Raw genomic sequence first — 26,494 nt, 5'->3', positions numbered from 1 at the left:
ACTTTAAAATGTTTATAAAGCTCAAACGTAGGGAACTGGTAAGGACGAAATGTGGCAACTTTTAATAGTGCACGTTGTGCCACTTCTAATTTTTTCATGGTAGTTCTATGTGCACCACCCCATGTAGTCACCAAATAGGTAGTCAGAGTTGAGATCCTGGTACATGTAACTTTTTTAGTCTTCCGTCAGCTCAGCTGCGGAGCCAGCCCTCTTGCTGGTGTGCTGGAGATGGGATGGGGCAAGTGTGTCGGCACATACTCCAAGTCATCTGTTCACGACATGCCGCTTGGCTCGAGTATAACGGACACGTTAACCTTGCCTAAGGCTCGGCGGATGATATCGTCATGTAATTAGATGTTGAAAATGAATTTGACCATAAAAATGTATTGTGCTGAGAAAAAAATAACCTGATTTTCAGTAATTAGCAAAAACGTGCTTGGTCGTTAGACACTTTTGATGTTTGTATATGATTTAATTTGTTTAAAAACAAATATCCGTAATTTGTATGGACTGAGCACACTATATGATTAGGTTTATAGGATTAAGTAAATTGGTTCGCATTGATACAAGATTATAGCTGTTTTGTATGTACACTTATTATTACCTAATATTTACCAAGTAACAATAACTATGACGACTTTTTGTGTGGTAATATCATACTTCACGAGAACGCGAAAATAATGCTAATTAGCATTATTTTCAAAAAAAGAACACAAATTCCTTATAATTTCCTTGCTTTGTTTGAGAAAATTACTATATATACCTCGGCGGGAACGGGGATTGTCTGACTCATATAATACAAGGTCTCACTGACGTCGGCCTTATAACTCCTACTCATAAAATACTTTACAAATCGTATGTAACACAAAAATGGAATACGTTCTTTTGGTAAATTAGAGATAATTTAGTGAAAGTTAATAATTGCTGTAAATATAGGTCAAAGTAGGCAGGTTTGCATTCATATCGGACATAACTGGTTGATGACTATTTCCATCTCAGTTAGACGTGACCATGGAACTCGTAAAGAGCCCGAAACATTGGTTTGTTTGAAAAACAAACGTACGTTTTTTTTAACTTTTGATTTATTTTAGATCCGGAAAAATCAATGTTTAAATTATCATTCGCCGTAGATATCATCGTGATAGGATCGTTATTATGATTATCTTTCACCATTCGAGCCAACTAAATTAGATCTCATCTCACGTCTTCCGACGGTTTAATCGTAATGATTGCAGTTCAATGGTGATAAAAAGAACAGTGTTGAAACTTGCATTTAAAAGAAGGTTAACAATCCTGGAAAATGTGTGAGGTATGATATAACCCCTCTTCATACAGAAGACTCGTGTTTAAAAGTAATACGTATAAATAGATTGTTGATAATGATGTAAATGATGATAGATTGTGTATTCGATATTAAAATATTTTTATTTCTTAAGTAAATGAATTCCACTTGAAATTATCTAACAAACACCACTACTCCTTAGTAATGCTCTTAAATTCCCGTTCGTCAAATTCTGACTCCTGTTCATTAGATTATGACAGATGGTTTCGTTCCGTGGCTTAGTTGGTATAGCGTCTGCCACGATATGCAAGAAGACGTCGGTTCGAATCCGACCGGATCGAAGGAATTTTTTCTGAGTGTTTTTTCTGAGTGTTCGATCTTTGTATTAATAATTATAACAAACTAGTGGAGTAATTTCACAAAAAATAATTGAATATCAATTCAATAAAAATTTAATTAATACAGTGAAAGCGACATCTCTCGCCAGGACTGGTAGCTGTAAAGGAACTAACTGGGTGATAAATCTGTAATAGATTTCTCATAGACGGCGCTACGACTAAAAAGTCGTTGAAAGACCAAGTACAAAGACACGACGCAAGCACATAGAAGAATTCGTGAGGTCCGTTGGTTCGTTCCGTGGCTTAGTTGGTATAGCGTCTGGCACGGTATGCAAGAAGACGTCGGTTCGAATCCGACCGGATCGAAGAAATTTTTTCTGAGTGTTTTTTCTGAGTGTTTGATCTTTGTATTAATAATTATGACAGATTGTTTATTGTGATATGTTATATACTATAATGGCGGCGGCGGAACATGCCGTTTTAACTGTAATCCTATCTCGCCGCCGCCATTTTACAATATCTTATCACATTTTTTTATAATTTTTAATTATATCTTTTTTATACATGAATATAGCATCCAAATATAACTGTACTTAATAAATGTACTTTAGTATAATTTAAAGTAATATTGTAGAAATAAAATTGAATGTGGGTTACACCACTATTGCGATGATAGTCTCAAATATTCTATCATAATTGTAATGAACAGGAATCAGAATCTGACAAACAGGAAGTACGTCGTCACCTAACAAAACCTTTGCTTTATTTGGTCGTTATCGCAATACCTATACAAATGGATATTCCGCACAATCGCTTATACGATACAGCAACGTATAATCAAAATTTCCTAAATTGATTAGTTACACGATTACATAGCACAATCGAATTTCCTACTTCGCAGCAACGTTCAATTTTTTTATTGCTTTTCTTGTAACATATTTCATTAACCAAACAACTTAGGTTGTACAGTTAATAGCAAACAAGTTTTGGATTATGAATCGTACTTATCGCAAGCGGCATAGATTTGAATTTAAATCTTAGGTTAGCAGCAATGCAAACTCGCGTTTGTGTAACGCGCTATTTCATCGCTACATATTTACAGGCGTTTGCAGCGATGCAATCGCGTGTTTGCATCGCGAATGTATCACTGCAGTTGTGACTTCATCGCGTTTACGTCGAGATGACATCGCGATTGTGTCGCTTTATTTCTCTACACACTTAAAAACGATTACATCATATGTTTTCTTCACACCCCTAAACCTACCTCGGTTTGTCTTGGTACTTATTAAACCTATGCTTAATAAACGACAGAATATTAGTTTAGAGTATAAAATTTACGTAATTAACAAAGGAATGGTTTGTATATTACGAAATAATGTTGAATGTCGGTAGCAAAAAACAAAATAAAACAACAGATGTCGTAGAACGCAACACAACGGAACCAGTATTTGAACTTGCGTGATATCAACCAATCCCGTGCTCGTGCAGCGTGCTCCGACATTTTCTAACGGATTAGTTTATTAAAGTGACTTTTAATTGAATGATTTGTGTTTTTCTTTAATATTTTTTTTATAATATTCAGTGACGGGACGAGAAAGTCGTGCGCCTGATGGTAAGCTACACGCCTGTCCATAGCAGTTGCAGTGCCACTCAGAGCTTTAAATCGCAAAGATCTTACTGGCACTGCCACTGCGCCCGTCACCCTGAGATATAAGTTGACAAGTCCGATGTGCCATAATTTCACCAGCGCAGTTACCCTACTAAACCGGTACGCAGTAATGCTTACATTCCTGCTTGGCGGCAGAAATAGGTAAGGCGGCAGCACTTCCCTGGACGAACTCTTTCACAAGGAGCTCTACTGCTTCTAAAATTAATTTCAAACGTAAAGTGTTAATTAGTCCTAGTACGATAAACTTAGTACTCCTTTCTCCATGAAAGTAATTCGCTGACGTTGTTGATATTGTTTGTGAAGTGATGTGTCTAGTCACGTATGCTAAGTTGCGTGTGTAGAGGTTTTTTTTATAATACCAAGTGACCGGATGAACAAGTCGTGTGCCTGGTGGTTAGCGACACGCCGATCCTTAACTGGTGCAGGGCGACTCAGAGCTATAAATAGCAAAGACCTTAGAAGCACTACCACTGCGTCTGTCACCCTGAGACATAAATTGACAGTCCCATGTGCCTGTAATTTCACCAGCACCCTTACCCTTCCAAATCGGAACGCTGTAACGCTCATTACTGCTTGGTTGCAAAAATAGGCAAGGTGGCAGTACTTTCCTGGACGAACTTTTTCTTTCGAACACAAGAAGCCCGACGGAGCCCGAGCCAGAGCGACTCCTCTTAAGTGTCAAACTTAATGTGCTCTTAACCCTGTACTAAAGACACTTGATTTAGCGTAACTTTTGGGGTGTTGTGTGTGATTGAGAAGTGGAATGATAGTCTAGGACTCGAGATATCATTTTATTCGCAGTTTGTTGTGTGTATTTCACAACTCATATTAAGCCCAATCGAGGACGCACATGTGTCACGTGTGTTATAAATTGCGAAATTACGCGATTACCCAATTTACTTTACAATAGAAAAAAAAGAAAATGTCACTATTTTTCTGACAGTTATTTAGTACGTGGTTAATGACGCAAAGTCATACACAAACCGCATAGTTGTGCGCAGTTGAAGTCACGAGCGGTTGCACTTTAATGAACGTGTGAATTGCACACATGGAGTCCGTCTGATTGCTGCCTAACTCTAGCTTTGAGTGAAGGAAAGCTATCATGGTGACTCCTGCATTTTGAAGAAACTTCAGAAAATTCTTTAGAGACATGGGAGCTCACGCTACGGTATTGTACCATGGGCCAAGTCAGTAGTTTCAGTAATTACGTTTAAGGTTCAGGAGACGTATCTTTGGGAAACCTACGGTGTGTGGCTCGATGTAAGCAGCGTACTATTATTCGAAAACCTTAAGCATGTACATTTTTTTAATAATACTAAGTGACGGGTCGAACAAGACGTGTGCCTGACGATAAGCGATACGCCTGTGCCTATCAGTTGCAGTGCCACTCAGAGCTTTAAATCACAAAGGTGTGAGGGGCACTGCCACTGCGCCCGACTTAACTATATAACTTGACAAGTCCCATGTGCCTGTTATTTCACCAGCACCCTTACCCATACGTACATATATATACGCGTAATATATGAAATAATTTATATGCACACGTTCACAAATACATACAGCAAGGGATCAAGGGACGCGGTCTTAATGTACATGCTGCTACAAGGGCATTCGAACCGACAAACTCACATTTACTATTATTGGTACAACTCCGGCCAGGTGGAGTGACGACCTGCGAAAGGTTGCTGGCGGGAAATGGATGCGACAAGCTGAGAACCGAAATGACGCATATTGGGGGAGGCCTATGTCCAGCAGTGGACTGCGATAGGCTGATGATGAAGATGATACAAAAATTTAACAAAGGCAAGAAGAAACCTTGGATCTGACAGGACGCGAACCAACGTTTGTTGCTTCAACGTATCTAAATGTTGCTTCCCAAACGAGAGTTCGACGGTTCGAATCCCTGTGTGGCGACATGTACCTATAGTTTTATTTTTCTAAGTGACGTACATTTGTAAATATTAAATAGCTATACCTCACGTTAACGGTGCGATAGCTGTATATCGAAGATTTAGTAACCCTTTGAAAATATTTGAACTCCCCAATTCTGTGGTAGTACTCTTTTGGTCAACTCTTTCAGAAGGTGCTATCATACTACTAAATCTACTTATACTTGTTAAAAGGGATTCAAATGCTATACTCTTTCTTATTGCGTAAAATAAAGAAATGGATATACTGAAAAAATATAATAATTATTGAAATAAACAAGGTATCGTTCGAGATGATCGTACAATTTGTTTCTTTGTAACATGTTCCGAGCCCATGTACAGCAATGATTGCGGCAATCATTCTACGTAATCAATTTAATCAGGTTGTGACTGATTCCATCAAGTATTTTGACAGGTTAACTTTAGTTCTTTGGGACAGTTACACAGAAAATGAAGCGATTTTTTGTTATTTCAAACAAACGTCATTAACGTTAGTCAGTTATGTCCATGGGACTTGTAAATGGGCTCGAAACGTTGGTTTGTTTGAAAAAACATACACACGCGATTTAGATCCGAAAAACTAGTTTCATTTCGGTTACCTTGAGAAATGCCAATGAATATTCAGTCTGTTTCCCGAAAATTACGATCGGGGGCTATTCACGGCTAGGCATTATTTAGACAAAAGCGTACAATTGTCGGTTATATTGCCGCTTAACATCAGATAAGGTTCTAGTCGAGCGTGCTTCTATATCTGTCGCAAATTCTATTGCTGAAATGTCACAGTACCGTAGATATAGATATTTCTATTGATACAAAAAATAGTCTATATTTCTTTATTTAATTTCTATAATAACATATTCAGTGCACAATTTAGAGGTCATATTGCTTGATCAGTTGGTTTATCACTGTCTTTTGATTTGCTGTGCGTGTCACCGGCTTCTAACGTCGCTTCGGTTTTCGTTTGCTTCAACTCACGCCTGTGCTGGACAAAGAACCATCTGCAAAAGTTAACAGTTGTTATTAATACGTCAATATAATCATATGATTATAGTGACCCTCACTACCGACCCTTAGGGTGTACGACAAGGGCACTATAACCTGTGCGCGCACAGGTACTTTATAAGTTCAGGTTCTGACCCCAGATCAGCCAGTGTACAGGGTTGTCACAGACCTTTGTCACTTGACTTCATCCGGTTCTCGAGAGGCTAGTGCCTCGGGTAAGCCGCCCCGGGCGCACTTACCGTACCCCCCTGTTTTCCAGATAAGCGTCGGCGATGTAGGCACGCTCTAAATCTCCTCTTTGGTGGCGGAGCTGTAAGACACGTTTACTTCCCGACGCCATAAAAGACGTCTCTCCAGTTTCCAATAACCTAAGCGGCTGGAGAGACCGGAGGATGTCTAGCTTATCATCTACTAGCTCTCCGGGCTAGTATCGGAGATGCCAGTCGCTGTGTGTGTGATAGCTACCAACTTAAGGGCTTCCGCAACTTTAGGCCCTCGACTAAACCGCTACAAAGACGCGCTAATTGAGCACGAGACAGATGCGCCGGCACATGTAACCGGGGTAGATAAACATGTCCGTCTCTGCAACCCACCACAAACCCCAGCGAGTCCATATCCAAGTCCGGGCCCACCAGAGACGCCTGCGAAGGCGTATCACTGGCGGATAGCTGGTCACGGACTGCCCTGGTCTAGCCGTCGAGCCCATAGTCTCTCAGGAAAACCCTATCTCTCAGGTCGGTAGATAGGGACTATTAATAACATGGGTACAATCGATGTCCTAAGATATCTGACCTCTTAACCGTCTATTTGGTTTTGAGTAGATCAGTGAGAAGATAAGTGCTTAACAAACTTAACTTTAATCTGTGATCCGTAAAATACATTACTGCTAAGAGTAAAGAAAAAATTGAGAAGAAGAAGGAATAAATTTGGGTTTCCTAAGTCCAAGTTAATTGTCGGGGCTACGTCGGCTCGTTTAGTACCCACAAGTACAAGAGCAGTTGTGACTCGTTTTAGCTATTTTCAATGTTCATTTGTTATGCTAATTGTCTTTATATAATATATGAAATCAATATATTTTATTTTCATAATATACAGGCAAGGTACAATAAAAGCTTAAACACTGACATGAATAAAATTGGGTCCCCGCGGCAAGATGCCCAAGACCCTGGCAGCGTTCCCCCTTTGTATGGCTATGCTAATGCGTTGGGCAAGGTAGTTGCCGGCTCTTGCGTTTCCCAGACAGTCTATTCATTCTTTGGATTAAATTTTGTACAGGTGAAGGGCACCGGGATCCCACGGGTCTGTAAACAGATAGTCGGAGCCGAGGTCCTAGTACTTAATTTATTATTTCCGCCAGATCAGCTGCGGAGCCAACCCCTTTTGCTGGTGTGCTGGAGATGGGATAGAGCAAGTGTGACGGCACACATGGCGTCCCTCATCAGTGCCCGGCCCATGCTCCAAGGGATGAGAGTCATTCCGTCCGGGCGTTTGCCATCTGTTTGGAAATATTAGTGGATCTTCGATCATTAGCGGTTACATAACAAAAGAGAGAGTGAAATGACTTTGTTATTAAAACATCGCTTTGAACAATTGAATAGCGTCATACATCGCGGATGTTTCAATGCTATGCAAATCACATTCCATTATTTGTATGCAGTTTTATTGAATTATGCATGTTGTCATTTTTGTGTAACGATGCTTTAGATGGTGATTTTAGTCATCAATACGAATCGCTTGTACTATCAGGACATCGTACCCTAGGATATGCAATCCTAGTTTGGAAAATGTGCTGTCAAGTCCATGTAGGTTGGATAGAATGCGTTCAACGCCTTATGGCATATACTGGATAGAAGATGTCCAACTAGACAGGCCTCATATTCCTTAAGGACTAATATACATACAATATAATACTTTTAACAATATAATAAACTAAATAAGTAATCTACATGAATTGCACTTGTCGGCGAAGTGTGGCGAATTCTGGTGTCAGGTAACCGGCCGCAGAATCACCGATATATGAAAGCCTTCGGCCAAAACTCCTTCTTCATGAAGGTCAACAGACGTTCGGTCCAACCGCTCGACCCTTAGCGTATATTTTGCTTGTAGCCTGATGTACTCCAATATCACCTCAGAGCGTTTGCGCATTACGTTCGTTTCGTATCAGTTCCGAATCCGAATAATGATTATCCGAAATGTTATTCTTCATTGTCAATAATTTTATCTCTAGATTTACAAGTGATATTCGCATTTTCTCGGATTGGAATCGTACTTAGTGCACAACCGACATACGAAGTGGGTCCGAGTTTTCTAGATTTGTATAGTCTCGGAATTGGAAGTGCTCAAATGCGCTCAGACTTCGTGGAGTAATGTAGTTGCGATAGGTATACACAGGTCATCGGTATGGCCGGACACAGCAAAAAGTTCGATCCCGTCGTTGCTGTGCCACGCAGGTTGACACGCCTCAAATAATGACTCAAATTGATTTGGCGATACCCAGAAGGGTTTGACGTTAGGTACTCAACTCAGATATTCTTGGTTCTCGTACCTCATACTAATGTGGGCCGTTTTTCTCCACTTTACTGTAGTATGAGAACTTTCAACGACATTTACTCAGACGAGGTTGACATCTTTCGCGACTCATATAATAAGATGAACGGAAAGTGACAATTGTTTTTAGAGTTGTTATAAGAGTGAAATGGCAATCTTTTAAATAATAGTTTTTGAATATATTTTTTTTGTATTTAAATTAAAATCCTAGATATTATCACATGTTACCTTGCGGAATTGTTAGACACGTAACAGCTTAATATACTATATACATATTTAAAGATAAGACAATGTAAGTAATGTATAAATCTCATAAAACGCCAATTTCTTCTTCCATAATAAATGTTCATTACCAGTTACATATATATATATATATATATATATATATATAAATATAAATCAAATTACCCTTTTAAGAACGTCTCTACGTTACGTTTACTTCCACATTCGTATTCTAAAAAAAACACCATATTTGTTACATGACCAAACCATCGAAGCATTCCCTATCGTATCCTGTGGCCACTGTACATTTTTTCACACATCACCTGTCTTACTACACTGCTCATAAATAACACAATGTTCATAACTACTCATCCAAGATGTATAAAACCGCTGATTTGATTTTGCGATTTAAGATTAAAAGTTAATTCCCATAGCTACTAAGAGTTATTTGTGTTGTGTATCAAATAACGCACACACTCAACATAAATAAGAAATTCAAAGAAACGTACACTTATTAATTTACTTAAGATTTTTCAAGTAATATAGATTTGGAAGCATAGATTATTTGATTTTTAATTCGAAATTTAATCCTGTATGAAACATATTTTAAGAACCGTCAGCTCAATAAGTCTGCAATAGCCGAGTGTTTGCTGGAATCAGGACTAAACCACTGGAGTTGGAGAACTCAGCTTCATAATCCCAAGATCCTTTCTATAGAACATAATTACTATAGAAGAATCGTAAAGCTATTGAAATTAAACCGAGAAGACGGTTTTAAGTTTTCATCGCCGTGGAATCCAGTTATCAACAAATATAAACAACATCAAGTTTCGCCCCACAAGTCGCCGGATGTTGTGAGTGTTTAATGTCGGTCTAGTGACAACCCTAGTGCATAAATAAATAATGAAGATTAAGTGCGAGTAGTTAGAAAAACTCGCATGGCTAGAAGATGCTGACATCCGTCTCCGATTTCAAATAATTTGGATTTTGAGCTCGATCTCAAAAGAAAGAAATAATTTTTTTTGAGGCTCTATTGTCGTTGAGAAGAGAAAAATCTTTAATATAGAATTACAGAAATTATCTAACCACCGAATTGTATTCTCTGATGTGGTGGTATCATTTGAGAAATATATTTAATTATACGGTTTATACGTATAGTACCTTCATACCAAAGCAATTCTTAAGTAAAGTAGAACTTACAGTAAGAGCGAAATAGCAGGCAATATCATAAAGCCGCTAAAGATGAATACGGTTCCAGCGAATGTGTCGATAGATCGTTTGTATAATGCTGAGTAGGTTGGGTCGAAGATTAAAGCTGCTGCCGTCTCTACCAGGCTGAAGAGAGAGTTTATTTTACCTGAAATTTTAACACTGACTTTGAGAAAATTATGCTGGAAGATATAGTGCAATGCGTTTGGTCCTTGACACCCAATTTAATCAAGTTGCTGGTAAACGCAGTAAAGGTAGAAATTGTGAGATATTTGTTTGAGAACTTAAAAAGCATTCAGTGTTGCATTTGATCATGTGTTCATGTTTATGTAAGCAATAACTAAGGTAAGACTGACCCAGTTCTTCGCTAGTGACAAGTTTTGTTGCCATAGACCGCAATGATGTCCATGTCGTAGCATTTAGGATTTCTACAATGGGTACTGTGAACAGAAAATAGTGGGATACCTCAGGAAAGTGTGCTTAACCCTGAGAATGTTAAATGACTAAAAAGCGTAGCAATTTTTTTGAGTTTCAACGCAAAACTGTTTACGTATTAAATCGACCTATCGTAACGTCAGAGAAATGGTAGAAGTACTTATATTACAAATAGATAAAAAAATGATAATACGTAAATATTTCAGTATTTATATGATAACCGTTATGGCTTGTATGGAATGCATATGAATTTATACTTTAAGTTTAAAGGGAGACGTAGCGTTGTCCGTGTGTTAATTTGCCAAAATACAAAGGCGACGACCTTTAGTGACCGCAACAAAATCGTTATCAGAAACAATATAAAAGTAATTGCTATTAATATATAGACCTAGTATGTTTACTTGTAATATCACAGTGTAATTAACGTTATCTTCAAATGTACACGAAATAATATTGGCGCAGATTCATGACACAATTTTAGTATTGACTAATTCAGTAGTAACAAAAACATAAGTAGTTAATACAGCGACATGCATTTTGAGATTGTACCTACTTGTCGAGTTCCTAAGCTTTTGCGATAGTAATCTTATTTGTTTAAACAGCCTCGATACGTTATCTTAATTTTTAGCACGTTTATGAAATTATTCTATTAATACTAACTTTTCAATGATAACACTAATTGTAAATTCAGAAGCCAAAATTATTGCATATAAGTGATAAAAAATATATACTAATAAGTACTTAAGTTTTCGCGATTGTTACACAATTTTTTGTATTTACATGACTTCTATTTGTAAGGGATAGTCCGCTATAACCATGAGGCCATGTAAAGGGTTCGAAATGTTGGTTTGTTTGAAAAAACAAATATACGCGGCTTAGATATGCAAAGTTTTATTTCAAATGTGTAGCAATCGCGAAAGCGAAAGAACTTGATGTGTATATAGGGCGCACTGTAATTTTCCGGAACTGGCCACTTACATAAACAATTTAAAAAAAGTAATTACAACATTTGAAAATGGAACTCTTTGGCTGTAGAGTACAGTTTGTTTCATCTGACTGTCACTTGTTTTTAGATTGTGGCGTCATTTTAGAAATTGATTGTCTACATCACCATAGAATTAACTCGTGAAAATTTTCGTAGTATGATTTTCTACGATTTTAAGTGTAATTTAACAACTTTGCCGAGCTTCGCTCGTCTTCAAACTGCTTTTGGCGATATAGCACCATGCAAGACGACTATTTATTTATTGGTTTGCAGAATTCAAACGCGGTTGTGTGAATCTCAGTGACGAATTTCGTGATGGTCGCCCGTCCACTACTGTGAACAACAAAAACATCGATGCTGTGTACCGTATGATCAAAATAGACAGGCATATGACATACCATGAGATTCGGGCATCCTTAGGTATAGGCATAAGTCAAATACAATCAATACTACACAAACATTTGGATGTGAAAAAGCTGTGCTCTCGGTGGATCCCACACAATTTGACTGAGGCTCAAAAAACGTATCGCGTCACTTGGTGCAATGCCATGCTTACCAGATTCAACGAAGGGGCGTCAAATTTGGTGTGGGACATAGTAACAGTTGACGAAATATGGATTTATAGTTACGATCCCAAAACAAAGTAGCAATCGAGCGTATGGGTCTTTCGAGATGAGCCGAAACCAACCAAAGTGGCGCGCGTGCAAATTGCCTAAGCGGATGATTGTTTCTTTTTTTAATAAAACTGGACACGTGGCTACTGTTGCTTTGGAGAATCGTTGAACCGTGAATAGTGATTGGTACACGACCATTTTTTTGCCGGAAGTTATTGATCAACTCCGTAAAAATAGCCGTAAACGCCGTATCATCTTGCAGTACGATAATGCCAGTTCTCAGTCCAGTCCAATGACAGACAAATGAATTTTTGAAGGTGAACAACGTTGACCTTATGAGCCATCCCGCGTACAGTCCCGACCTGGTACCTTGTGACTTTTATTTATTTCCAAAAATTAAGAACCAGTTACGCGGTCAACGATTTTCATCACCTGAAGAGGCTGTTGAAGTGTATGAAAAATATGTTTCAGAGATTGTCACGGAGGAGTGGCATAAATGTTTTCAAAATTGGTTCATTCATATGAAAAAGTGCATTGACGCTAACGGAGAATATTTTGAGAAACAATAAATTAATTACTGACCATTTATAGTACTTTTTTCTTATTCATTCCGGAAACTTATAGTGCGCCTCACGTATGAAGACTTAACTTCGTAATAACGATACTAAAAATTGGAATAAAGTTGTTCTTACCCATAAACATCTCAAAGTTGGTATGAACAAACGCAACGCAGGTGGAGCCAAAGAGCTTGCTGACGCTGGAAATAAGACATAACATGGAGTCGTGGAAACCCCAACACTTGCTGAAAACGCTGATGGAAAACAACGCCCCTGTAAAGAGAGAAATTGTTGTAAATTAACGGATAAGTCTCTACAAACTGATACAAACTTAATATTGCCTACGTAAATAAAACTGAGAATTTGCCAGTATTAAACCAGTGGTTAACGTAATAAAGACATAATTTATCAAGTTTATTGAAAGAATTGCACTGTTTAAAAGTGTTTTCACGTACAAGTGCGCCGTGAAGTGCATTGTCGTTTCAATATATTCTCAATTTTGTAGAAATATTCTTTGGATAAGTGTTGAATTTATCTTTATTATTTCAGTGTTCTTAAAAACAAATGAAAGTCGTTGGTATAAGATCAGGACGTACGGAAGTATAATAAATATAATCATGAAAATCACGTGATTATGACGAGTACAGGTGTATTTTTAACTTCTTTTTTATGATACTAAATGACGGTAACCGAAGTGCCTGTCCATAGCAGTTGCAGTGCCACAGAGTTTTAAATCGCAAAGATCTGAGGGGCACTGCAACTGCGCCCGTTACTCTGAGATAAATTGACAAGTCCCATGTGCGTGTAGTTTCACTAACACCTTTGCCCTTTAAAACTGAAAAGAAGTAATGCTCGCATTACTGCTTGACGGTATTTCTGCCAGTTTCAGTAATATGAGGTGGCAGTACTTCCCTGCAGGAACTCTTCCACATGAAGCTCTACTAAAAACTTTATCAATCAATTATTTATTCAGACATAAATCTCATTACATTAAATTATACATTACACACTCATTACACGGTCAAAATAATTTGAAAGCAATAAATATAATCTCAGTACAGAGTACTAAAAAAACCAACTGGAATTACATTTATTTGCGAAGTTTTATTGAAATATCCCCTAGTTCGCCACTATACAGGACTTGACACAGGGGATAATAAAAACCGGTTCTTACTACTCAAAGTATATTGAGAGAGAAAAACGCCTTGAATTGGAGAATAGCAAAACCAACTATTAAAATAATTGCTCCTTAAGTAAAATTTAGGCGCTATTTATAAAAATGAATCTTCATGCGTGATCAGCCACCCTTCGAGGTGGATGATTTTCTTCAAAATGAAATGGGACCCTCTTTCCAACAAAAAAGAATCATGAAAATCGGTTCACAAATACCGGAGTTATCGTGTAACATACATACAAAAAAAAACATACAGAAGAGTTGAGAACCTCTTCCTTTTTTTGAAGTCGGTTAAAAATTAAAATACAATTAATATTTTTTTTTTTAAATTGCATTGGGAACATTAAAAACAAAGTTTGCACAAGTTCAGTCCTGGACTTATTTAGTCTCTCTGTAAAAGACCATTGACGCTTTCGTAACAGGGCGTAAAAATCGTCTACCCTATTCAGGGCAAACATGCTAGAAGCGCTGCATACGTAATATTGCTCGAAATGCGTTGTTTTACTGTGTAATTGTACCACAGCTGACTCGCAGACAATATGAAAAATCCGAAACAGAGCAACTTTTACTTGGTCTGAGTGCAATACGCCGCGTCAACATATTGCTCTTCACTGAGATGGCTCCGTATTGCCTCTCAAGGTCCTCGTCATCCGTAAGTCTGTCTGTAATAATGTGACCCAGGTATTTAAATGTAGACTAGACCAGGTATGTAAATGAAACTACTTTTAACGTTGATCTAAGTAACGTAATCGGCGCAACAATGTCTGGCCATATTTAAACACTATCAGTTCTGTCTTTAAAAAACATAGAAATCCGGATCGCACTAAGCTATCTGACATACGGGCGTATCATTGTGCAAAGATAATTGCGATGGATGTATTACACAAGCTGCAGAAGCCGATGACCAATAGACCAAGGACCGGCACCAGAAGCATCGCTAGAAGGCTAGAAGGACGGACCTGGAAACAAATATTCCAAGATCGGAGGGAACGGCGTGCAAATGGGGAGATCTTCACTCAGCAGTGGGGGACTAAAGGCTGAAGATGAAGAAGCTTGCATATTGCGTGATCTGGGCTTCTTTTTCCTTTTATCGTGTCGATGCTTCTTTTTTAGGACTATATTTAGTTTCAATAGTATAATAGTGTTGCCATCTTGACTACGTTATCCGTGGCCATGTAGAGATCTTCCCTCATATAGGTTTGTTGTGAGCTATGTTGAGGCATCGCAGTCTCACTAGGTTAGACAAGCATCCCTGAAACCCCATTTACATGTCTTGTCTCTGCAGCGCCCCACCTGAGTTCGAACTCCATTTAAGGACTTCCGTAAGGGCCACCGGATATCGAATGATCTGGGCTAAGTATTTACCTAACACAAGTTAGGAATCTCGCTCTTTACATTAAAAAACAGGTGAGCATAATAAGGTAATTAAAAATAAATATAATAATTAAAAGATTATACAGATAAAACAACAAGTATTTTTCGGAAGACGCTCGACCTGGTTTGTGACAGACGTATTTAGTTTGTACGTTCCACAATGGACATAAAGCTCATTATGCTATGCATACAAAAATTTGCTTCCATTCAGTTTCGCGATACATATCCTTAATGAAAGATTAATAAAATTATTATCAAATAATTCTGATTTATTTGACTTTCGTAAAAATTCAATGGAATCTAATATATGTAAAACCAAATTCAATTGTTCTACGTAAGTAGCGCATTGTTCGAGGGATAATGCGGTGCGATCCTATCAAATGAAAGGAGACATAAGTCAAATTTTTATACAAATAAAAAAGTGCACGCCAATGGAAGTCACATTGTCACCGTTAAACGATTAGGTTAACTCTGGATTCCGCTCACTGTTGCAGTGAGAAGCCACGAGTATCAGAATAAATATCAAATGATATAGTTCGTACTGTCTAGGATGTTGAGATCGAGCCGTAAGAGTATTTGGTCATCCGGTCATCGGTCATCATAAGTTCTATTTTCCAAAACTACAATACTCATAAGCTCCATGGCCAATTCATTCCAATTTTGTGCCATACATTCAGTCGAAAGACATCCATTAATAACCATAGGCTTCCCCAAAGATCGCTATTATGTCCGATTGTGCTCGCATACATCTCTACGTCATCGTCTATCGACGCCGAATCCTCAGGTATTATCCGCTCACGCGATACATGCAGCCGTAGACGCATATCACACCTAGAGATGCCGGTGATGATTTTATACCGATTTATCGGATATCGAAGTTATAATAGGTAAAAGAACTAACATTAATTGCTATTTCGGTAACTACTGCGAACCATAAAGTTTTTAATTCCCTGGGTCTGTCATTTAAAAAAATAAACAACTTCAAAAATACGTCACGACAATCGTGAGTGTTATTGTTTGGGCTGGTGATTTCGGTGTTTATTTATTGAAAACATAACCGTAAGTAGCGTTTTTTAAATTTACCCTAAATATAAATGTTTATAAACTATACTTTAAGGAGTAATTTCATGGTAAACGTTAGAACCACTCAAACGGAATGTTATCATATTTATCCAAGTACACCAAAAATTTCATTAGTGCTTTTTAAGAGCAGGATTTGCGGTGTATTACTGAATTTTATTTGAGATGTTTTTGTTAGTAGTACGGAGGGTATTTATTTAGCAATGCAGAATAATAATTTTTATTTACAAAAACTTGCATTTAAACTGAATGCTTTTCGAATTTGCGAAACCAAATAGCCGCCATTTTGCGGTAGGAGGAGCGCATCGCGTGAGCGGTTATTCGGCCTCGTCGGTTATCTGTTCTACGAGTAATGTGCCCCGCCCACTACCAGTTAGTTTAGTTGTCGTTTCACTACGTTGGTTATTATATCCTGATTAATTTCTAATTCGATATTGAAGACAAATTCCGAGAATAGAACTACACGTAGGATCTACTATTTCATTATTTTACAATAGGAGAAATAAACACTTTACCTTCATTCTAGTTACTTTCACCTGATTCCTTAAATTGTCGTTGTGACAATAAAGAATAGTTATTTCGATTCTTGATACTATGACTTATTACACTGTTATATAATAAGTACCTTTAGAACCTTAAAAATACTTACCGATTGAGTGAGTAAGGATACTATATGTAGAGTAAATGCTGTACATTACTGCATCCCAGTTGAGTTTGTATCTTAAGTACATATACGTCACTATTCTTTCCCCTGTTAATAGAAACAAAGATATTGTAAAGAAGTTTATATAGAAATATAGACAAATAAGGAAATTTTAACACGTGTTATAAGGAATATATACATTTTTGTTAAGACCTTAGAGAATAAGAGAGGGAACATTGTGCCGGCACACAATTTTAAAAACACCAGAGAAAGAAACATCGAGAAAAAATCGAGGATGGATGGATAAGCACAGATCCAGGAAAGGGAAGGTAAATAGGTATCTAACCGTCCTTAGTACCTGGGCACCTATCCAGGAACAAACGTTCGACAAGAGTGTGACTGGAAATTGACTACAATGACATTGCAAAAATTGGATAAGCTTTGTGGTATTTTTTATAAGCTCGAAGTACATTTGAATTTCTTTCAGCAAGTTCATACGATGTTATCAAATAATACAGTAATGCTTTGAATAATACTATCTACCGTTTTGTACGAACTTTATTTATTACATATTTTTTTACATTTCAGTCTATTTATTGCAATTTTAATATACGATACTTCTCATAGCTTTCTAGCGGTTTATATAATTGCCAATTACCTACATATATACGAAAATGTATGGATCAGTATCAAAAGGATCTGAAAATAAAATATATGAATATTTAATAAATATCAAACTTATGGCCATACATTTAAGGCACTCATTGAAATTAAAATTCGTCAGCAAAGATTTTAACCCAATGTTCAGACAAGTATTTGGTTAGTCTCACTACTCATATAATTTTGATATTTAGCTACTATGTCTGTAGTTGTGTAGAAAGTAAAGCAATAAACAGCTCTTTTCCGAAAATCCGTTTATTGCGGACTCAAAATCAGTTACACTTTGCACGAACTAACCAGAATGAAGTCTCAGAGGATTTCACATTTCAGTAGACATCTAGTACCAAACTCCACTATATTGGACTACATTTATATACTTATATATACAGTGATCTGAAAGAGGGTACAAGTTTATTTGAGATTTCTATTTTATACACTCGTATTGTCAATGATTTTAAGAACATACTCAAGTATATAAGCAATAAGTACAGAAGAGAAAATATAAAAGATGTGCACGTACAAAAGTTCGTCGTGCGCAGAAAGAATAATTAATCGGGTATATTAATACGGACCGGTCATTGCGAATAATGACCAAGAGTATTGGTCAAATTATATGGCTGGTACGTGTAAATAATGCTCGACTGCCCGAGGTCCATTACAAGCTTAACATGGTTTGAATTTATCACTTGATCCGGGCACAATGAATCATTCGCTCCTTCTCGCGGGCAATAACGTAACCTCATCTAACCTAACTAAAATACTAGAGATCATTTGTTTAATTAATTTGATGTAGGCATTATTAACACAGACCAGCCATTATTCATAATCACCGATCATATCAAATTGCTCGTATGACTTACATGGGTAAGGGAGATTATTCGTAAGCTCAGTTAAATGTATCTGAAACACTCGGCACGAATGACTGGTAGGATCATTGAACAGCGGGGTCATTGAAGACTCTGTCGACAATTAGTTACTTGATCCTATTCTTTAAAGTATTCTATATTATAAGGTATTACAAAAAGGTCCTCTATTACTTTGTACTAGGAAATATTTTATTACACGTCACATGTCGTTTTCAGCCGACAATTATCCAAATACTGCAAAAGAAGGATGGTGAAAGCTGACCCAATAATTATAAAATCAACGAAGAGTCGTTCATGGACTTTGCTAGTATAATTTTACGTTTTAGTTTATAGCTAGTTATCAATATATTTTTGTATGTTCTTAGAAGTCCGCAATAAAGAAATTGTAAAACAATGTATTTAAGAATAAATGCAAGAACATAACGCAATTGATTAAGTTTGACCATAGACTAAGTAACGTTCATGTATGCACGTTTCATTTTAAGCATTATTGAATGTTAACCTACCTAAAGTAATAGATATTTTATAGTATACATATAAAAAATTAAGGCTATAAAATACCTACTCAAATAATAAATTAAACAGTAATGACATAGAGTAAAAAACAAAACGCAATGTGACAAAAATGTTTAGACAATATTTAAATGAGAGATAAGAAAGTTGGCAAAGGAACGTTTTGTCTAAAGGCCTCTTGCCAATGTCAATGTGACTATTTGTAGCAGATTTCTGCCGTTTGGGCAGATTTAATATTTTTTCCTTTTCGTTCCGGCAGAACATGTTAACGTTTTATTAAATGTTAGTGTCAAAGTTTGGCAAATTTGTGACTATTCAACAAGTTCTCTATTAATCTATGAAAGAATTATCACCCAGTTAGTACCTTTACAGCTACCAGTCCTGGCGAGAGATGTCGCTATTCACTGTATTAATTAAATTTTTATTGAGTTGATATTCAATTCTTTTTTGGGAAATTACTCCACTAGTTTGTTATAATTATTAATACAAAGATCGAACACTCAGAAAAAATTTCTTCGATCCGGTCGGATTCGAACCGACGTCTTCTTGCATACCGTGCCAGACGCTATACCAACTAAGTCACGGAACGAACCAACGGACCTCACGAATTTTTCTATGTGCTTGAGTCGTGTCTTTGTATTGGGTTTTTCAACGACTTTTTAGTCGTAGCGCCATCTATGAGAAATCTATGAAAGAATTATCACTCAGTTACCAGTTCTCTATAATTTTTGGGGAAAAAACTGAAAACTTGTTGTTATCTGCTACTACGAACAAACATCTGAAACGAAATACAGGACAATGTTATAAACATTATATATATCAACTCATAACCCAACTTCTATAGGCTGTATGTAATTAGCTTTTTTCATGCTACGATAATAAATCACAAGTATTGATAGGTCTCTTTAATGCACGTCGTGAAATACTGGCTCACCACGGGATGTCGCTATCCTTCTTTCTGACATTTACCACGAAACCATCAACCTACCTTCTGGGAGTTCTATGGCGTATGTGCTGTTAGTATGCGGCCTCTAGTTAATACTAGTCTTGTTTACCGATTCAACTCCATAAGTATCTTTAGTTCCATATTTTTCTAATCCTTTTACTGGTTTTCCGATAGCGCAATGTAATATAGAACATTGACCTCTCAGTTCTCTGAACTATTCAGTTGAATTTTTGTGTAGGATATGGTTCGGTAACGTTCTATGTGAAGACAGATATTACACATGGGTCTTTAGCTTGATTGACAGCTTCGCCAATAACTTTGTCTTTTTGTAGATTTCGTTTATTCTGTGTACTATTGACTTCATCTTTTTTAGAACATTTCATCGTCTATATTTCCCAACGCTCTCATGTTCATTCTCATGTATTTTTAATAGTAGAGCAAATGAAGTAGATAGAAATAAATACACAGAGATAAACAGAGTATGAGAACATATAATGGAAATTCGTATACAAGGTTTGTTTATTCACCAACTAATCTAGTCTGGCTTAGAGAGTGGTGGCACCGGCGGCAACTTTGCTCTTAGCTCAACTGCTCTTAGCTGTAGGATTAGGTAAATTGAAGTTTTGGTCTTATTAGTGATTTTGCACACGTCTTCATGCGCAGTAGTTGTAAGGTAACAAAATTTGAATAGTTTCAGATTCTTTTTTGTAATTGTGCTTGGACATATTTGAGAAACGCTAAAAAGAGGTTGATTACGATAACAATGTTCATTATGAATCTCTGGCCACATATACTAAAAACGTCTAATTAAAAATAACTTATTGTAATTATATACTAATAGTATAATAATTATGAGTAAATATATTTTAGTACCCAACCTAACGATATCTATGTACTAGACTAGTGTACCCAACCTGAATATTTGTTATTGATTTCGAATATTTTTTTTACTATGGCAGAGCATTATAAGATGCACATAGCCTTAATTCGCTGAACCTTTTCATGTAGCTTTTTTTCGATAATTGTGGCCCAAGCCTTACCAGGTTTTTTTTTTTTACTTATGTACCGGGAATCTTATTATTATGCGATATGAAGGGAAAGTACTTTAAATAATTATAGATAGGATATTTTGCTTCATGGAGACATTACTTTTTTTTAAAAGTAATAATAAGTCCAGATCCTGTGCAAAATATTAAATACAATGTACCCACGAGAGCTCATCGACGGCGTATGCGCTCCTACCCGCTATTTGAAACGGCGCGCTGCCGAAGAAATGCTGGCAAGCAAGTTCCCCTACGTCGCGTTGTTTCTCAGTACAATGTTTAGTGTTATTGATATATTTCATTTACCTGCTTCTAAATTTAAAAAAGCTATTATTGAAGCCTTGACTTAATTTCTTTGTTTACTGTTTACTTGTTTCAGTTTTGCTTTACCCATCACACATGGCAATTTCAATTTCAACTTTATTAATAATATGTGGATAATGTTGTTGATTGTACGTATTGTTACTTAACCTAACAACAAATGTAATCCAACCATGTACAATTGTTTGTAATACCTTGAAAAGAAAAAAGAAAAATACTGTATTCAAAGATTTTTGAAAATTGCTTTCTAAATGTGAAAAATGCCTTATTTCTAAATGTGAGAAAAAAACATCGTGTGTTTTTATGATGGCTTTACGTGCATAGATAAGCTTTTTATTTTTTTAAACCATCTTTTAGAATACATTTATTAGTTCAACTTTTATTGTTGGCACTACAAGCTTGAACGAAGCATAATTGCCGCGGGCATTAGCACTTCCACCAAACAAACGTCGGTTCCACATATAGAGTTCAAGTGTTTTCTCACCTGTTCTACTGTGATCCCCTCACACGTAGTAGAGGTGTGTGTAGCTTTTCTTTTCCTCAGCATATATTGCGGTGGCCCCGGGAGCGGCAGTCCCCCTCAGAACCATAGACAGTGAGCCGCGGGTACGCTTACGTTCAACCTAAGTCCACTCGTCCTTTTGGTCATTTTCGTTACTGGTTTTGGAGGTTGAGCAGGCAATGAAACACGTGATGACATAGAGTCAGTATGTAGAATACTAGGGACTGACTGAGGAGTAGAATTTTCCTTCTGCGTATGCTTTTTTGTACTTTTTGATTTGGTTGCAGTGATGCTAGGCGTCTATGTACAATTAGGTAGGCTAGAAGTTTCCGTTTTGTCGGTTACGGTCTCAGTTAATTGCCTCCGAATGTCATTGTCATTATTGAGCTTTGATAGTACCGTAGATTGTGCGCCTGCAATTTCTTTAATAGCAATTTCTTGCTTTTGAAAGTTATCATTTATTTGCGCCATAATCGAAACAGGTGAATCCATCACAAAATTACTGGAAAGCAGATTTAATTCATTCACTTGGCCATTGAGTACTGCGATTTCGTTGGAGAGCATCTTAATTTTCAGTCAATCAGCGCTAGAATTAAACAATGACAGTATATCATCTAGTTTGGCGTTGGAAAATTGTATAGATTTTTTGTAACCTAGCATTTCATCGCTAATCTCTTTGAGTTGAGAACATAGACCTGTCTGGATTGACTTGTAAACAGCATTATGAATTTCCGCTGTAATAAGTTCTCGTATTTGAGCCACAGATATACCCGCAGAATTGTTAGTTTCTTGCTAGAGAGGAGCTGGCGCGTTGACGCTCTTTTGTTCTAAGCGTAACATTATCGTGGGCAAGACCTTTAGTCGCATTACGAATGGGTGTTTCAGAGTTATCACCACATCTCCTCATACGGCTTTTGCATGCTATACATGATGTGAGATATTTCTCAGTCTCATATTCGCTGTCCAAAGATGGTATGTTAGCGCATATCCTATGGTAGATTGAGTGATGTAATGAGTAAGTCAGTCATCAGTTTCCTCATCACATTCAATTGACTGTTTACCACCTGCACATTGTTTGCTTGACATTTTATTTGATTATTGCGTTGGTAAACTTTGATATAATTTTGAAAATACGCACAGATTTTATTCACAGAGTGATGATGTTGAGTACCGCCAAAACGAAAAGCGCGGCAACTCCGTGTCCAAAAGGTCGTAAGCGCCGTGGAGATTGCGGTGCTTACGCGTTTCTGTCAACGTTTCGCAGAGTTCACTTAGTTTAAAATGAACTTCTTTGGATTTCTCACTAATACGGCTATTAAATATTATGTTTAATGTTTACTAATCACTCCACTAGGTTCACTGTATTAACACCGAATATTTTTGAAAATGTTAGGTAATAAATATTGTTCTGTTATTATTTCTATTAAAATAATATTTTAAGAGAGAGCAAACGGATCGTGCATCAACCGCAAAAAAACCCGAAAGTCGAGTCCTCATTTAGTCCTAGCTTTAATTTGTTTTTTTTTAGTAAGCGACACACTTATCCATGATTGTCTTGTCTTGTTTTATCAAAATTATGAATTGCGTTGTCTTGTAATATTAGTCTTAAATTGTAATGTCGAATAACATAGTAAGAAAACGTTGTGGTATGAAAGATGATGTAGTGACCAGGACGAAGAGCGGGATGGTTCGATGGTTTGGTCATGAAGAAAGAATGAATGTTGATAGACTGACGGTACAAATTTATAGAGCGAATATAGATGGAGGCGTAGCCAGAGGTACACCTTGGCGTATATATCTCGATCAGATTGCGGATGTCCTGAATAAAACGGACATGTATGAAGAGTATGAGTGTGGAGGAAGCGAAGGAGGTTTGTTGGAAGCGTAGCAGGTAGAGGTCACATATTAACATTTTGAATAAAAGAGGTAGTATTTAGCGGCAATAGCACAGTGGGATGGGATCAGGGACTTAGCTGGAGAGCGGAATATATGGTATCGTGACCCGCCGTAAAAATCCAACCGTTTCCAGTTGTTAACGAGGCACACCTCACTCAAGTCGGTGATCTTGTGTAACAGATCGAATTACTTCCGTATTATTTGTTATTATTGTTATAAAAATCATTTAGTATTAATTCTTGACATCAGTGGTTATAATATACATTGGGTGGCCTAAAAAGTCCGCACGTATCAAAGTATGAATAAAAAAAACTTAAATCAAATATGTATTGGTCATATTGATGTAATCTTTCGGGTAATTTTAAAGCGTCTCTTGCATAAAAAACTCCGGTTTTTTTATTACAAAATATTGCTCTATGCGTCTCTTCATTATCAAAGTCGTGTCTATTCAAAGAATTTAGTAAAGACCGGAACAAGTGGAAATCGGTGGACGAGGTAAACATATACATACCTGACTGCAATAATTTTGATAGCCATCAAAATTTGTTGTGTGTAAATTATTGATGTGTATTTTTGCATTCACATTTTTCATAAATTACAAACTTTACCCGCGTATTCTTAAAATACGCGCTAAAATATTATTTTTAAAATGACCACAGAAAATATAACGTTTTAAAAGGAAAAGTTAATTTTTTGTTTAAAACTCGTGGCACAAACCGCACGGACTTTTTGGCCTACCCATTATTTAAGTGTTCTGCTTAAACTTTACTTGCCATGTCCAGGTCCATATAAAATTGCCACTACCAACAACGTAAGAATGATTTTCTTCCTTGTATTGCCTTCTCTTTTCTTAAAAGCGACCATGGCTGTGTCTTTGACTAAAGACAACATCGTCATGCACGTTATGGGGTCCTTCTGAAATATTATTTAGAGTTTTAAATAAGGAACGAAGCGTGCTCAAAATTTTTTCTATAAGCTTTTTTCATTATGGACTTTCATTTCTTGTTTAGAGATAAATTCTTAGACTAAGGTTCAATCAGGGCTCCGTCAATCGCTCGAGGTTATGTGATCTGTGTAGGCACTTACTTGCCTACGCTCGCTAAGTGTATCGCCGACAATGCAAGCGCTTAGATAAGTCTTTTATTTACATTACAATCCTTGTACAACCCCAGCATTCGGTTCCGCACGACTGCACACGGCGTGTAACGTTATTTTCACATCTCTGAGCGCATGCTTAGGTTCCCTTTTCCTCGTAGTGAGCGCCAGATGTGATTAGTCAGATTTAGTAGGCTATAATAACGTAAATATTTTCGAGTTTGTATGAGAGTGATATATCTCTTACGTAGAATCTATTAAGTAATCTGTGATTCAATTTGCATTACCGCGAAATGAAAGCGGTTCTTTATAACCATTGCAAAATTGACTTCACATCAATGGCTTAACGTCCAAATTTGTGCCAAAAAATTATCTCGGGACTTCTTACGGTTATCGTATCGTATCTAGTTTGTATATTACACAATTGATATAAAGTTCATTTTACTATATATAATTTCTCTTCCTAATTGGCTTCCGTTTCGTGGCAATGTACATATTTGTCGCACTTATTTTGCTTCTTCTATTTGTAAAGTACCATCAATTCCTCTACCTGACACAACATGTTTAATATCGAAAAAGTACTTACCTTTTCGTTATCATTATTATTAAGCTTCGTATTACTCTTCAAGCAGAAGAACCCATATACAAAATTCAATAAACATATCGTTCCAGATATTAAAAAGATTCCGTAGTAGCCCAATAACCTTAATAATATTCCACTCAGAGCTGTTCCGATGGGTATTCCAGCTGTCATACATAAATTTACCAGGCCCACACGAAACGTCCTCGATTCATTATCAGTAATGTCACTTATATAACTAAATACTCCCAAATACATCATTACCCAACCACCTGTAAGCGCCGGGAACAAAGCTTCGAAAAACATTGTAACTTCGACTGGAATTTCATCAAAAAATATAGTACTTATCAGGTTACTAATACATGTTAGCAGTTCCCCTAAAATTGGTAGCAGTATACAGAGTTTTCTGTTCCCAGTCCTATCGCTCCATGCTCCCATGAAAATAACAAGGAAAAGCGGTATAGACGTTTGTATAACGCTCTTCCACTGCTCTATGGACGCAATTGTCTTTTGGATATCGCTTTCGTAGTGTGTAAAATTGCCTTCTTTTTTTATTAACGAGGTGCACGCTTCTTCTCCGAGCTGAAATTTTATTCGACATGTCTTTTCCAAATTCAGATTCTGTACTGCTAATCTTGCTAACATTGAGGGTATGACTAGGCCCGCCATTATGGGCTCCACAGTAATGTTTGTTTTCAAATAACATAGTTTCTCGTACCATGTTTTATCTTTCAACTCAGTACTCGATTCCTTCTCTTGTAGAGGTTGTTCCTCAGGCACTGTTTTTTCATTAGACATTTTACACTGTTACACTGTACAGAATCATTGATGAAACTAAAGAGGTTGAAAGTTCTTTGTCTCAGATTGTGTAGTTGTTTTTCACGTACATCGTGTTCTATATTTTTAATTCTTTCAGATTAACGTTTTATGATGATGACATAGACAACATTTATATTTGGCACAATTATTTTTAATCTTTGCAGATGTGGCGACATACATTCAAGATGCTATGA

At 36.9% G+C, this 26,494-nt stretch overlaps 1 protein-coding gene across 1 annotated transcript; it reads right to left on the bottom strand.

The window, feature by feature from the left end:
* Positions 1 to 6,087: 6,087 nt before the first annotated feature.
* On the bottom strand, positions 6,088 to 26,279 carry LOC113236828 (proton-coupled folate transporter-like). The gene is made up of 7 exons (XM_026473027.1): positions 25,488 to 26,279; positions 24,580 to 24,721; positions 17,066 to 17,167; positions 12,924 to 13,061; positions 10,554 to 10,637; positions 10,189 to 10,345; positions 6,088 to 6,215 (listed from the first exon to the last, which is right to left on the bottom strand). The coding sequence occupies exons 1-7, from the start codon at positions 26,277 to 26,279 to the stop codon at positions 6,095 to 6,097; spliced, it is 1,536 nt and encodes a 511-aa protein (XP_026328812.1). The 3' UTR covers positions 6,088 to 6,094.
* Between the last annotated feature and the right edge of the window lie 215 nt (positions 26,280 to 26,494).

This window comes from Hyposmocoma kahamanoa, unplaced genomic scaffold (assembly GCF_003589595.1).
Source record: "Hyposmocoma kahamanoa isolate Upper Pololo Valley unplaced genomic scaffold, ASM358959v1 92, whole genome shotgun sequence".
Classification (NCBI taxonomy): domain Eukaryota; kingdom Metazoa; phylum Arthropoda; class Insecta; order Lepidoptera; family Cosmopterigidae; genus Hyposmocoma; species Hyposmocoma kahamanoa.
This window is presented reverse-complemented; position numbering and strand designations above follow the sequence as displayed.

Coding starts and splice junctions, on each gene's coding strand:
- LOC113236828 (XM_026473027.1), bottom strand. CDS start 26,279: ATGTCTAATGAAAAAACAGTGCCTGAGGAACAACCTCTACAAGAGAAG. Junction 24,722..25,487: donor ATAATAATGATAACGAAAAG/GTAAGTACTTTT, acceptor ATAATATTTCAG/AAGGACCCCATAACGTGCAT. Junction 13,062..17,065: donor TATCCTTACTCACTCAATCG/GTAAGTATTTTT, acceptor CTCTCTTTACAG/GGGCGTTGTTTTCCATCAGC.